The sequence below is a fragment of the Hyla sarda genome, chromosome 2 (genome assembly GCF_029499605.1).
Source record: "Hyla sarda isolate aHylSar1 chromosome 2, aHylSar1.hap1, whole genome shotgun sequence".
NCBI lineage: Eukaryota > Metazoa > Chordata > Amphibia > Anura > Hylidae > Hyla > Hyla sarda.
This window is the reverse complement of record NC_079190.1, coordinates 202,273,369-202,286,066: the sequence shown is the minus strand read 5'-3', so window position 1 is coordinate 202,286,066 and position 12,698 is coordinate 202,273,369. Positions and strand designations below refer to the sequence as shown.

At 44.1% G+C, this 12,698-nt stretch overlaps 1 protein-coding gene across 2 annotated transcripts in view; it reads left to right on the top strand.

Moving 5' to 3' along the window:
• DMD (dystrophin) overlaps positions 1-12,698 on the top strand; it is a 2,642,350-nt gene that overhangs the window by 816,896 nt on the left and 1,812,756 nt on the right. For both annotated transcript variants that reach the window (XM_056556147.1, XM_056556148.1), the window contains exon 14: positions 11,757-11,858. In XM_056556147.1, coding sequence (XP_056412122.1) covers positions 11,757-11,858 — 102 coding nt within the window. The remainder of the gene's footprint in view (positions 1-11,756; positions 11,859-12,698) is intronic.

Below are 12,698 nucleotides of genomic sequence, written 5' to 3'. Positions count from 1 at the left end.
TGCTACCAGCTTGTTGGCTCAGCTGCTGCCTCACGGGCAACCTGCAACCCTCTTCTCCTGATGATGATGAAGCCCATCTGCACCCTGCTCCCAAGAGCGATCAGCTTCATCATCATCGAGTTGTGTCTGCACATCACTGATGTCCTCCTCAAGTTCCTCAACAATGTCTGCTTCAGGACCATGAACAATCGCAACACCACCTCCTACACCACTCTCCTCATCACTATTTGCCCGTTTAGAGTAGGAAGCGGCAGATGTCTCCTCCACTTCTTGGCTGGGCAGTAGCTGCTGGCTGTCCTCTAGATTGTCCTCACTAAATAAGGGAGCTGAACCCACAGCATAAAATACTTCTGTGGAGGAGGGAACAGCATAAGACAGAGGCAATAGGAGGACAGGGACTTCTCCTGGGCCATCCCAACTGAGGGTTGTGTCTGAGGAACCTACTTACTGTTGACTGGGAGTGTCAGATGTCACTTGTGATGAAGTGGATGACCATGTTAACCAATCGATGACAGCAGAAGGGTTGCTGGTCGAGACACAACAGCTAGCTGAAGCTCAAGCCTCTCGCTGTGACTCCTGTTGCCACTCGACCCTAGTCGGCTGCGACCTCTGACTGATGACTTTAGACCTCTGCCACTACTCTGTGCACGTCCTGGCACTTCTCTGCCTGACATACTTAGTGCATATTTGAGGGGAGTACAATACGCTCCACTACGCTTAAAACAGTATTTGTGTACAACATCAGCTGGTGTGTACTTTTGGCTGGCATTTCACAGTATCTAGGCCCTTAAGACTTTAACAGGAACAAAATGGTACACCACTTAGATGTACAGATGTGGTATGCACTTATGAGGGGAGGACAATGCGCTCCAGTACGCTTAAAACTGTATTTGTGTACAACACCAGTCGGTGTGTACTTTTGGCTGACCTTTCACAGTATCTAGGCCCCTAGGAATTTAACAGGAACAAAATAGTACATCACTTAGATGTACGTCTATGGTATGCACTTATTGAGGGGAGGACAATGCGCTCCAGTATGCTTAAAAAAGTATTTGTGTAAATCACCAGCAGTACACACCATTGCTGCAGCACACAGTCGCTGTATACTACACCCAAAATTGCTGTTCCATCAGCACTCCGGCCAGACACGCTGGCCGTGTGTGCTCTCCTCCCAGGTCCCCGCTGCCGACGGGGCTGGGATTAACATCACGGGACGCGCCCGCACTTCCCTGGTCTTCAGTGTTCTCAGTCCTTGCACGCGAGTGCCCACCCCCTAGGGTGCGCGCACCAGAGCTCTGTGATTTAAAGGGCTAATATGCTATAATTAGTGTCTTCACCTGTTCCTTCCCTATAAGTGTGTGCACCTCACCTTGCCCTGCCCCGGATCTTTGTTGCCCTAGTGCCTGAGAGAAAGCTACTGTTTTTCCTTTGTTCCTGATTATGCGTGTATCTGATCCTTGTTCTGTGACCTGACCCTGCTACTGTGCCGCCTGCCCTGACCTACAGCTATTCTGACCACGTCTTGTCCTTATCCATCTGTGCCTCGCTTAATCCCAGCAACCTGTGTGGTTGAGCTGTGCCAGTGGAAGTGACCTGGGTGCTGCCTGCCACAGCAAGAACATTCTGTTTTGCGGTGGGCTCTGGTGAAAACCAGTGGCACCTTAAACTCCGCTCCCTGGCATGGCTCACGTCATCATCCACATATGCCCAACTCCTCTGTGACGAACTATGGCCAAATTCACATTTGTTGCAAATTGAATTTTTCTTGAAATTCGTAACAAATTTGATTTGCTCATCCCTATATATTGTAATACATTTTTGGTGGGGTAAGCTCAATCCTCTTTTACCTCTTCTTTTTTTTTTTTTAAATAGTGTGCCTCATGTAAGGGGGCAAAAAACTATTTTGGGTGTTACAAATGAGGGATTGCAGCTAAAAATATGTGACTTCATGCCTAAAATAACCACCCTCTTATTTAGTAATTGGCCCGTGTCCAAAACTGAGATTATAATGTGAAAATGTTGACTTTTCTTTGTATTTTTTTTTTTTTTTTTACAAGATAGTTTGGTTTCAGTAGTCTGTACAAATGATGTAGGCCTGTTTTTACAATTCTGTTTAGTCTTAAGATAGGAAGCTGTAATGAGGGATCTACCTTTATATATAAAATCACCAAAAGTAAATAGAATTTTATTAAACATGGCCATTTATAGCTTATCATTTTAGAAGATCATGAAATTATATTTAATTTGTTTGTTCAGTTTCCTTAATAAACTCACCCTTGGAAGCCTGCTATGTGGTTCTTTATAGTGTGCACATTTTAATAATCTTGTGTGATTATAAATATGTGGGTGATCCCTAATGCCTAGTACTTAACACAGTGGCAGATAAAACAAGAGTTTAATTCACCCTGGAGAATGTTTTTGCATAAGGAGCAAACTTCTTATTGCAAACTTTTACCTTTATTATCTTGTGTTGTTTCAGTATTATATTACTTTAGTATGCTTAACCATGATGAAAGTTATTTAAAATAACTGAAAATAACCCTGCTTTTTAAAGTAATAACCTATGTCAAATATTTTTGACATGTAAGGTTCGCATAGCAAATTATCATCCTGAGAAAATTCATGATTAAAAATCTAGATTTATTATGGAAACTGAAAAGTAAATTCAGGAACAATTTTAGAAAATGTAATTCTTGTAGGGAATTTTGTATCATTTTGACGTAATCTCTTTAAACTAAAAGTTTATTTCATAAATAGCCCAATGCCAAATGGCCCAGAATTGATATGGCTAATATGTGTCTTCACAAAAGAGTAGATGGACTATCAGTTCCAAATCTACATATATATTTTATAGCTAGCAGGTTAGCATCTTCATTGCCGGCCCTTATCTGGTCTCCACAAATTCTTATGCCACTTCACCTATTTTACTTCAAAATATTGGTACATAATTCAAATTTGGAACAATTTTAAATGACAATTTTAATGACATTGAAACTTTGTGCTTATTTCTGCAATCCATTATTCTCCCTGAGGGAAAAAAATACATTTTCAGCAGTTCTTTCATTTCCAACAAGCTAAACACGCTGCACACACCTTCACTGATTTAAGTGTATGCATATGCGAAAATTATCATATGCGAAAATTTGCATATACAAAAACCTGTACAAGCAAACATTTGCATATGCGAAAATTCGCACACCAGTCTCACACAATAGTATTAGAGCCTTCTTTACACCACACAAGCTAGAAGCAGAGAGGGGTGATCACTGTTATGTGTACTGTGAAAAAAAAAAAAAAACGAATATTCGTAATTACGAATATATAGTGCTATATTCGCAAATATTCGCAAATTCGCGAATATGCGATATTCGCGAATAAAATTCGTATTGTGAATATTCGCGAGCAACACTACTGTTCACAAAAGTGACACAAAATGCACTGCTTTTCACAACAATTAGTGTACCACAAAAGAAAAAAAAAACTTTCACACTTAACTTGCAATGAAATAGTTTTTACACTGACCAAAAAAAAAAGATGCAGAGAGCTCTCTACAGTGCTACTTTAACCACAGTTATTGGCCCTCATTTACTAAGCTAAAACCCACTAGTTTTTGTCAGGTTTTTCCTAGTTATTGTCACGATGCCGGCTGGCAGGTAGTGGACCCTCTGTGCCAGAGAGGGATTGGCGTGGACCGTGCTAGTGGACCGGTTCTAAGCCACTACTGGTTTTCACCAGAGCCCGCCGCAAAGCGGGATGGTCTTGCTGCGGCGGTAGTGACCAGGTCGTATCCACTAGCAACGGCTCACCTCTCTGGCTGCTGAAGATAGGCGCGGTACAAGGGAGTAGGCAGAAGCAAGGTCGGACGTAGCAGAAGGTCGGGGCAGGCAGCAAGGATCGTAGTCAGGGGCAACGGCAGAAGGTCTGGAAACACAGGCAAGGAACACACAAGGAACGCTTTCACTGGCACTAAGGCAACAAGATCCGGCAAGGGAGTGCAAGGGAAGTGAGGTAATATAGGGAAGTGCACAGGTGAAAACCCTAATTGGAACCACTGCGCCAATCAGCGGCGCAGTGGCCCTTTAAATCGCAGAGACCCGGCGCGCGCGCGCCCTAGGGAGCGGGGCCGCGCGCGCCGGGACAGAACAGACGGGGAGCGGGTCAGGTAGGGGAGCCGGGGTGCGCATCGCGAGCGGGCGCTACCCGCATCGCGAATCGCATCCCGGCTGGCAGCAGGATCGCAGCGCCCCGGGTCAGAGGACGTGACCGGAGCGCTGCAGCGAAGGGAGTGAAGCGAGCGCTCCGGGGAGGAGCGGGGACCCGGAGCGCTCGGCGTAACAGTACCCCCCCCCTTGGGTCTCCCCCTCTTCTTGGAGCCTGAGAACCTGAGGAGCAGACTTTTGTCAAGGATGTTGTCCTCAGGTTCCCAGGATCTCTCTTCAGGACCACAACCCTCCCAGTCTACTAAAAAAAAATTTTTTCCTCTGACCTTTTTGGCAGCCAAAATTTCCTTGACCGAGAAGACGTCCGAGGAGCCGGAAACAGGAGTGAGAGGAACAGATTTGGGAGAAAAACGGTTGAGGATGAGTGGTTTGAGAAGAGAGACGTGAAAGGCATTAGGGATACGAAGAGAAGGAGGAAGAAGAAGTTTATAAGAGACAGGATTAATTTGACACAAAATTTTGAAAGGACCAAGATAGCGTGGTCCCAACTTGTAGCTAGGGACACGGAAGCGGACATATTTAGCGGAGAGCCATACCTTGTCTCCAGGGGAAAAAACGGGAGGAGCTCTTCTTTTCTTATCCGCGAACCTCTTCATGCGTGAAGAAGCCTGTAAGAGAGAATTTTGGGTCTCTCTCCATATAATGGAAAGGTCACGAGAAATTTCATCCACAGCGGGCAGACCAGAGGGCAAGGGGGTAGGGAGGGGGGGAAGAGGGTGACGGCCGTACACCACGAAAAATGGGGATTTGGAGGAAGATTCAGAGACCCTGAAGTTATACGAAAATTCGGCCCATGGAAGGAGATCTGCCCAGTCATCCTGGCGGGAGGAAACAAAATGTCGCAAATAATCACCCAGGATCTGGTTAATTCTTTCTACTTGTCCATTGGACTGGGGATGATATGCAGAGGAAAAATTTAATTTAATCTTGAGTTGTTTACAGAGAGCCCTCCAGAATTTAGACACGAATTGGACCCCTCTATCCGAGACAATCTGCGTAGGCAACCCGTGAAGACGAAAAATGTGTAGAAAAAATTGTTTAGCCAACTGAGGCGCAGAAGGAAGACCAGGAAGAGGGATGAAATGTGCCATTTTGGAGAATCGATCAACGACCACCCAAATAACGGTGTTGCCACGGGAAGGGGGTAAATCAGTAATAAAATCCATACCAATCTTTCATTATTTACGCAATTGATGTAGAGGGGTCTGGCGAGACTGGTCACTGGGATGTTGAACCTGTTGACGAGAGAGGCCAAAATAAAATTTCCTGCAGAACCAGAGTCCAAGAAGGCCACTGTAGAGAAGGAGAAGGCAGAGGCAGACATCCGCACAGGCACAGTAAGACGTGGAGAAGCAGAGTAGACATCAAGGACTGTCTCACCTTTGTGCGGAGTCAGCGTACGTCTTTCCAGGCGGGGAGGACGGATAGGACAATCCCTCAGGAAGTGTTCGGTACTAGCACAGTACAGGCAGAGGTTCTCCATACGGCGTCGTGTCCTCTCTTGAGGTGTCAGGCGAGACCGGTCGACCTGCATAGCCTCCACGGCGGGAGGCACAGGAACAGATTGCAGGGGACCAGAGGAGAGAGGAGCCGAGGAGACGAAACGCCTCGTGCGAACAGAGTCCATATCTTGGCGGAGTTCCTGACGCCTTTCAGAAAAACGCATGTCAATGCGAGTGGCTAGGTGAATAAGTTCATGTAGATTAGCAGGAATTTCTCGTGCGGCCAGAACATCTTTAATGTTGCTGGATAGGCCTTTTTTGAAGGTCGCGCAGAGGGCCTCATTATTCCAGGACAATTCTGAAGCAAGTGTACGGAATTGTACGGCATACTCGCCAACGGAAGAATTACCCTGGACCAGGTTCAACAGGGCAGTCTCAGCAGAAGAGGCTCGGGCAGGTTCCTCAAAGACACTTCGGATTTCCGAGAAGAAGGAGTGTACAGAGGCAGTGACGGGGTCATTGCGGTCCCAGAGCGGTGTGGCCCATGACAGGGCTTTTCCGGACAGAAGACTGACTACGAAAGCCACCTTAGACCTTTCAGTGGGAAACAGGTCCGACATCATCTCCAGATGCAGGGAACATTGGGAAAGGAAGCCACGGCAAAACTTAGAGTCCCCATCAAATTTATCCGGCAAGGATAAGCGTATCCCAGGAGCGGCCACTCGCTGCGGAGGAGGTGCAGGAGCTGGCGGAGGAGATGACTGCTGAAGCTGTGGTAGCAACTGTTGTAGCATAACGGTCAGTTGAGACAGCTGTTGGCCTTGTTGCGCAATCTGTTGTGACTGCTGGGCGACCACCGTGGTGAGGTCAGCGACAACTGGCAGAGGAACTTCAGCGGGATCCATGGCCGGATCTACTGTCACGATGCCGGCTGGCAGGTAGTGGACCCTCTGTGCCAGAGAGGGATTGGCGTGGACCGTGCTAGTGGACCGGTTCTAAGCCACTACTGGTTTTCACCAGAGCCCGCCGCAAAGCGGGATGGTCTTGCTGCGGCGGTAGTGACCAGGTCGTATCCACTAGCAACGGCTCACCTCTCTGGCTGCTGAAGATAGGCGCGGTACAAGGGAGTAGGCAGAAGCAAGGTCGGACGTAGCAGAAGGTCGGGGCAGGCAGCAAGGATCGTAGTCAGGGGCAACGGCAGAAGGTCTGGAAACACAGGCAAGGAACACACAAGGAACGCTTTCACTGGCACTAAGGCAACAAGATCCGGCAAGGGAGTGCAAGGGAAGTGAGGTAATATAGGGAAGTGCACAGGTGAAAACCCTAATTGGAACCACTGCGCCAATCAGCGGCGCAGTGGCCCTTTAAATCGCAGAGACCCGGCGCGCGCGCGCCCTAGGGAGCGGGGCCGCGCGCGCCGGGACAGAACAGACGGGGAGCGGGTCAGGTAGGGGAGCCGGGGTGCGCATCGCGAGCGGGCGCTACCCGCATCGCGAATCGCATCCCGGCTGGCAGCAGGATCGCAGCGCCCCGGGTCAGAGGACGTGACCGGAGCGCTGCAGCGAAGGGAGTGAAGCGAGCGCTCCGGGGAGGAGCGGGGACCCGGAGCGCTCGGCGTAACAGTTATTTTTGCGCACAGTGTCTGAGATTGCCTGAGACATGTCTCAGACAGTGTGCAACAGTGTGCACCCAGAAAATCCGACTAACCCGACATTGCATTGGGAAAAGCTGAAAATGTGGCGTGGTCTGTCGCAAAGGGGGCGTGTCTGGCCAAAAGGGGCAAGGTTTCACAACTCGTTCTATTTACTAATGAATTCACAGAAAATCCTGTGAATAAATAAATAGCTGGATATTTCCACCTAGAAATAGCTGGTCAGAAAATTTTCCCAACTCGTAAATCTGAATCCTTGTAGTAAATAGAAAGGAATCCTACAAGTCTGAAACAACATTTACCACTAATAAAAACCCAACACTCCTAGTAAATGAGGGCCATTGTGTTTATGGGATTCTACTACTATTTGTGTTTGTAACTGTTAACTGAGCAGTTTGCAAGGTATTTTGGCTGTCTGGTGGTCATGTGTTGCTACTTTAGGAGGTCTTGCCAAAAAAAAAAAAAAAATGCCCAGGGTTCAAGTTATCACCAAGTCCTAGACCTGGCTACTCTGTCTATTGAAGTAAGGTTCTGACCAAACCTGGCTTCTCTGTCTATTGAAGCATGCCATTAATGTTGTACCAGCGCTAAAGGCAGTTGGTAGATCTCTGGAACCCTCACTAAAACTATATAATCAATTTTCAAAAATGTCTCCATATTGGCCCTAGACTCTAGGGTGCCAACTAACATATTTGGTAGACATGTAGAAAACTATAAGAAATTAGCAGAGTACCTGGTGTAGCCCAGTCTTCCGATCCAAACCCTGTGGGAGAGAAAAAGCATCAACGACACTCTTGTCCTCACATATGGGCCTCATATCCCAACCTTATATCTCGTCCTTATATCTTGTCCTCATGTCCCATCACTCACACTAACTGTTCTATGCACCTGCCTGCCAGGCAGTCGGCAAGTTGTTTAAAAGTCCCATAAAGCACTAATGTCAGGTTTTTCCTCCATGTTTTGAATCATATATTTAGGTGTATATTTAACTGATGATCTTTGTTGTTCTGTTATTGACTTATTGTTCCATTATAGTCTATTTTTGTCTTTATAATTACTATTCCTTCTGAAATTATATATGCAACTTCTGAATACTTTGAATTTAACTGTTCTTTTATTGCTTGTTAGCTATATGTATATTTTTCATTAACCAAATACCTTTGAAACCTAATAATGCAATAATTGTCTATAAGCTGTGCCTGTTATTGCAGCTTAGCTCCAGTCAGTCAGTAGGGACTAGCAGTTGCCAGAATCATTAAACTTACCGAAGGAAGGTTTATGTAAACTCTTTGTAAGCAATGCTGCCAACCCAAGTGATCAAACCAATGCTTTTTCTTAATAGTGTATGACTTAAAAGCAGCTGTCTCCAAAAAGAAATAGTTGATGAATATTATAACAAAGTATTTACTTTGCCACCAATACCTGCTAATAATAAGATAATATGCCTCGAAAGATCAGCAGATCATTATTATGTTTAGGCTGGGTTTACACATCATAAAATGACATGAAAAACATGGCTGAAAAATAGGTGTAAAAGGACATATTTTTAATGCAATTATGGTATTAATGAAGAGCTATGCAAAAGTGGGTATCCGTACACACACTGTTTAAAAAATAAATAAATCTGTAATTCCAACATTGGCTGTATTTGATACCACTTTTTTATTTGTTTATTAGAAATTTCATAAAATTACAACAATGCTGATAAAGATTTAGACATCACAGTATTACACATCCAATCTTCAATTCTTCACTACATTGCTATTTAAACCAACAAAACATTCCTCTTCCACATTTTATATTTTTCCCCCTACCCCCATCCACCTACCCCCGATTCCATTAGACAAGGGAGAAATCAAATTACAACATATATTTTCTAACTCCTAATCCTCTTATCTTCGCCGCCACCGCCAACATGTCCCCACTGCTTTCCTGCTCCTAGCGCAATCAGCACACCATCGGGACATGTCTATTCTCTGCTGCTCATTTCTATACCCGATGGTGAAGAGCAGCAGAGAATAGACCCGGCGGTGAAATGATTGCGCTAAGAGCAGGGCAGCAGCGGGGGACATGTCAGTGGTGCCGATGAATGAATGAAGCCTATATGCGGGACATGTCTGCTTCATTCATTCATTCACTGCCACCGGTTCCCGACATGTCCCACTGCTGCCATGCTCCAAGAAGATGAGGATCAGACAGCGGAAGGGGGAATAAGCACACTGGGGCCAATGCATTATTTTAAGCATTCTGGGGCCAATGAATTATTATAAACACACTGGGGACAATAAATTATTATAAACACACTGGGGCCAATGAATTATTGTAAACATGCATGAGGGCATAAATTTGGGGGCCAAAGGAGTAGTTTAAAAACCCCGCTGGGAGCCCTGAATGGCTCCTCGGTGTCTGCCATTCAGGGCTCCCGGTGGGAGATTTAAAAATGAAAGTTTACACAGCGGAGCATGCCACTCATTCCCCTGGTTTATAATTGCTGATCACATCGGGTCAAGTGAGACCCAGTGCGATCAATCCCTTATCCCCGGTACTACTACCCCCAACTTGGAACAGACTCTGTTCCATGATGGGGGTAGTAGTACTAACACTAATGTAGCCTTCCCAGCTGCCAGAAGACTTCCGCAGCCAGGGATCTACTACTTACATCATGGAAAGAAGTCTGTTCCATGATGGGAGTAGTAGTAGTCCCAGCTGCGGGAGTCTGCAAACGGCTGATACTATTGGAGGAAAAATTGATGCAAATGGATGCCACTTAATGGGATGCCACTTTGCATCAGTTTGCATCCGTTATTAGAATGGTCAGTTTAGGGGGCAATAACGGAGAAAATATGAACTTTAGCAATCCAAAAAAGTGATGGAGATACATTTTTTTATTAAAAGTTTTGTAGGGTTCCATTAAAAAATATGTTAAAAAAAGATACTGTATTGATGAAAAAGTTGTATTTAACTAAATGTATCTTTATTATAACAGCATTTTTATTAATTTTTAAACAGGGATCAATTTATGTGGGCAGGCAAAAAATAATAGACAAAAAATTTAGACGATGATAATAAAAATGTAGTGTGTGTGTGTGTTTTTCACTTTAAAAAAACATTTTTAGGTAGTACTACTTCTCCCAACATGGAATACACTGTGTCGCCCGTGTCACTTCTGACACCCGTTGCGATCCTTCTGTATAATGTATAGATGCAGCCGGACGCTCTTCTACGGTCCTCTGCACTGTCATATATATACACCTATTCATATTTCCCACAGAGAGCTGTGATTGGCCAGATGGTTTCAGCCAATCACAACTCTCTGTGGGAAATATGAATAGGTGTATATATACGGCATCTGTACATTATACATGTCAGGAGTGACACTTGCTGCGATCTGTCTATTAATGCAGGTACTACAGCTCCCAGCATGGAGAAGAGTGTGCTCCATGTTGGGAGAAGTAGTACCTGCAGTTAAGGACAGATCACAGCGGGTGTCACTCCTGACATCCGATGCAATCATCCTATCTAGATGCAAGAAAGCCGCCTGCATCTATACATCATACAGGATGATCTCAGCGGGTGTCAGGAGTGACACCTGGGGTGATCTGTCTATTAGCACAGGTACTACTACACCCATCATGCAACAGTCTGTTCCATTCTGGGAGTAGTAGTACTACCTAAAAAATGTAAAAAAAAATTGAGGGAAAAAAGTGAAACACACACTTTATTAAACACATTATTAAAATATATTACTAATAAAAATTTGCCAATAGTTTATTCTCAACAAATCGTTTTAAAACATTACTCAGTGACAGCGAGTAGCTCAGCAATATATTACTTTGGTGTAATTTTCTAATGTGTAAACCCAGCCTTAAAGTGTACCTATCACGATAAGCAATGGTCGGATATCTTTCAACATCTGAGCAGTCTCATAGCCCAAGACTTGCTCTGAGACTGATCAAGAGTTAGAATACTGGTAGCCCCATATTGATCTATGGTCTTTTAGTATATGGCACTCCGACTACTGATCATGTCTGTCCCGGGGAAAGTCTCAGGCTTTGAGATTGTCTGTGATGTTTCAACATATTTGGGGTGATCTATCAAAATCTGTCCAGAGGAAAAGTTGCTGAGTGGCTCATAGCAACCAATCAAATTGCTTTTTTTTTCAGAAGTTTTTTCAGAAAGAAAAGAAGCAATCTGATTGGTTGCAATGGGTACCTCAGTGTTCAAGATTCCATGTTTGATAGAAACTCTGCACCTTCATATAGGTCCATGGGGTAGGATTATCATGGTAAACATTTTGTAATATATGTGCAAATGTAAAAATATATAAATAATTGCATGTGTTAAGTAAATGCCATGAGTAAATTCTTATATTTTGTTTTGCTACAGCTGGAAAATAACTTTCCTGAATATAATAATAATATTTCCATTTATGTCTAATTTCAGCATTTGGGAGATCGCTGGGCAACTATTTGCAGATGGACAGAGGACAGGTGGATACTTTTACAGGAAATCCTTCTAAAATGGCAACAGTTTGCTGAAGAACAGGTTTGTATTTGCAAGTTGAGACATATCAAGACATAGATAAAGACATCTCCATCTCCAGACATAGATAAATAACTCTAAATTAGGCTGGGTTCACATATATCAGGCGTCCAGCATAGTTTTCCTCTGGCTTGCCCCGGAGGTAAACTGATGCTAGAACCAATCCCATTCATTTGAATGGGGAAGTTCACAATCATCCAGTGCCTCAATCTTGATGCCAGATGGTTGGATACGCCAAAAACGATGAACGTCCAGAAACAATGGATGCCAGATGCCATACAACTGATGACAACTTGTCATCAGTTGTGCAAAGATCTAGGCTGAGTTCACCTATGCCGGACATATAAAAAACTTAAAACTTAAAAACTTAAGTTAAACCTTTATTATAGGCTGTTTCTTGTAAAAGAGCATGCAACAAATATTTAAATTTCTTACATTGTGTGCTTGATGGCCTCTTTTATGAGTGAACCAAACATCTAAAAGACCAAGGAGATTGTCTCAAAGAAGTTTCACTTCTCATATCCTGTATTTCTTCTTAGTATTTAGGACATGTTAAAGAAAAAGAAAAATTAACCCCTTAAGGACCAGGCCTATTTTGGCCTTAAGGACCAGACCAATTTAATTTTAGCATTTTCGTTTTTTCTTCCTCGCCTTCTAAAAATCTAAAACTCTCTTATACTTCCATCCACAGACCCATATGAGGGCTTGTTTTTTGCGTCACTAATTGTACTTTGTAATTACATCACTTATTTTACCATAAAATGTACGGTGCAACCAAACAAATATTATTTATGTGGGAAAATGTAAAAGAAAATGCAATTTAGCAAATTTTGGAAGGTTTTA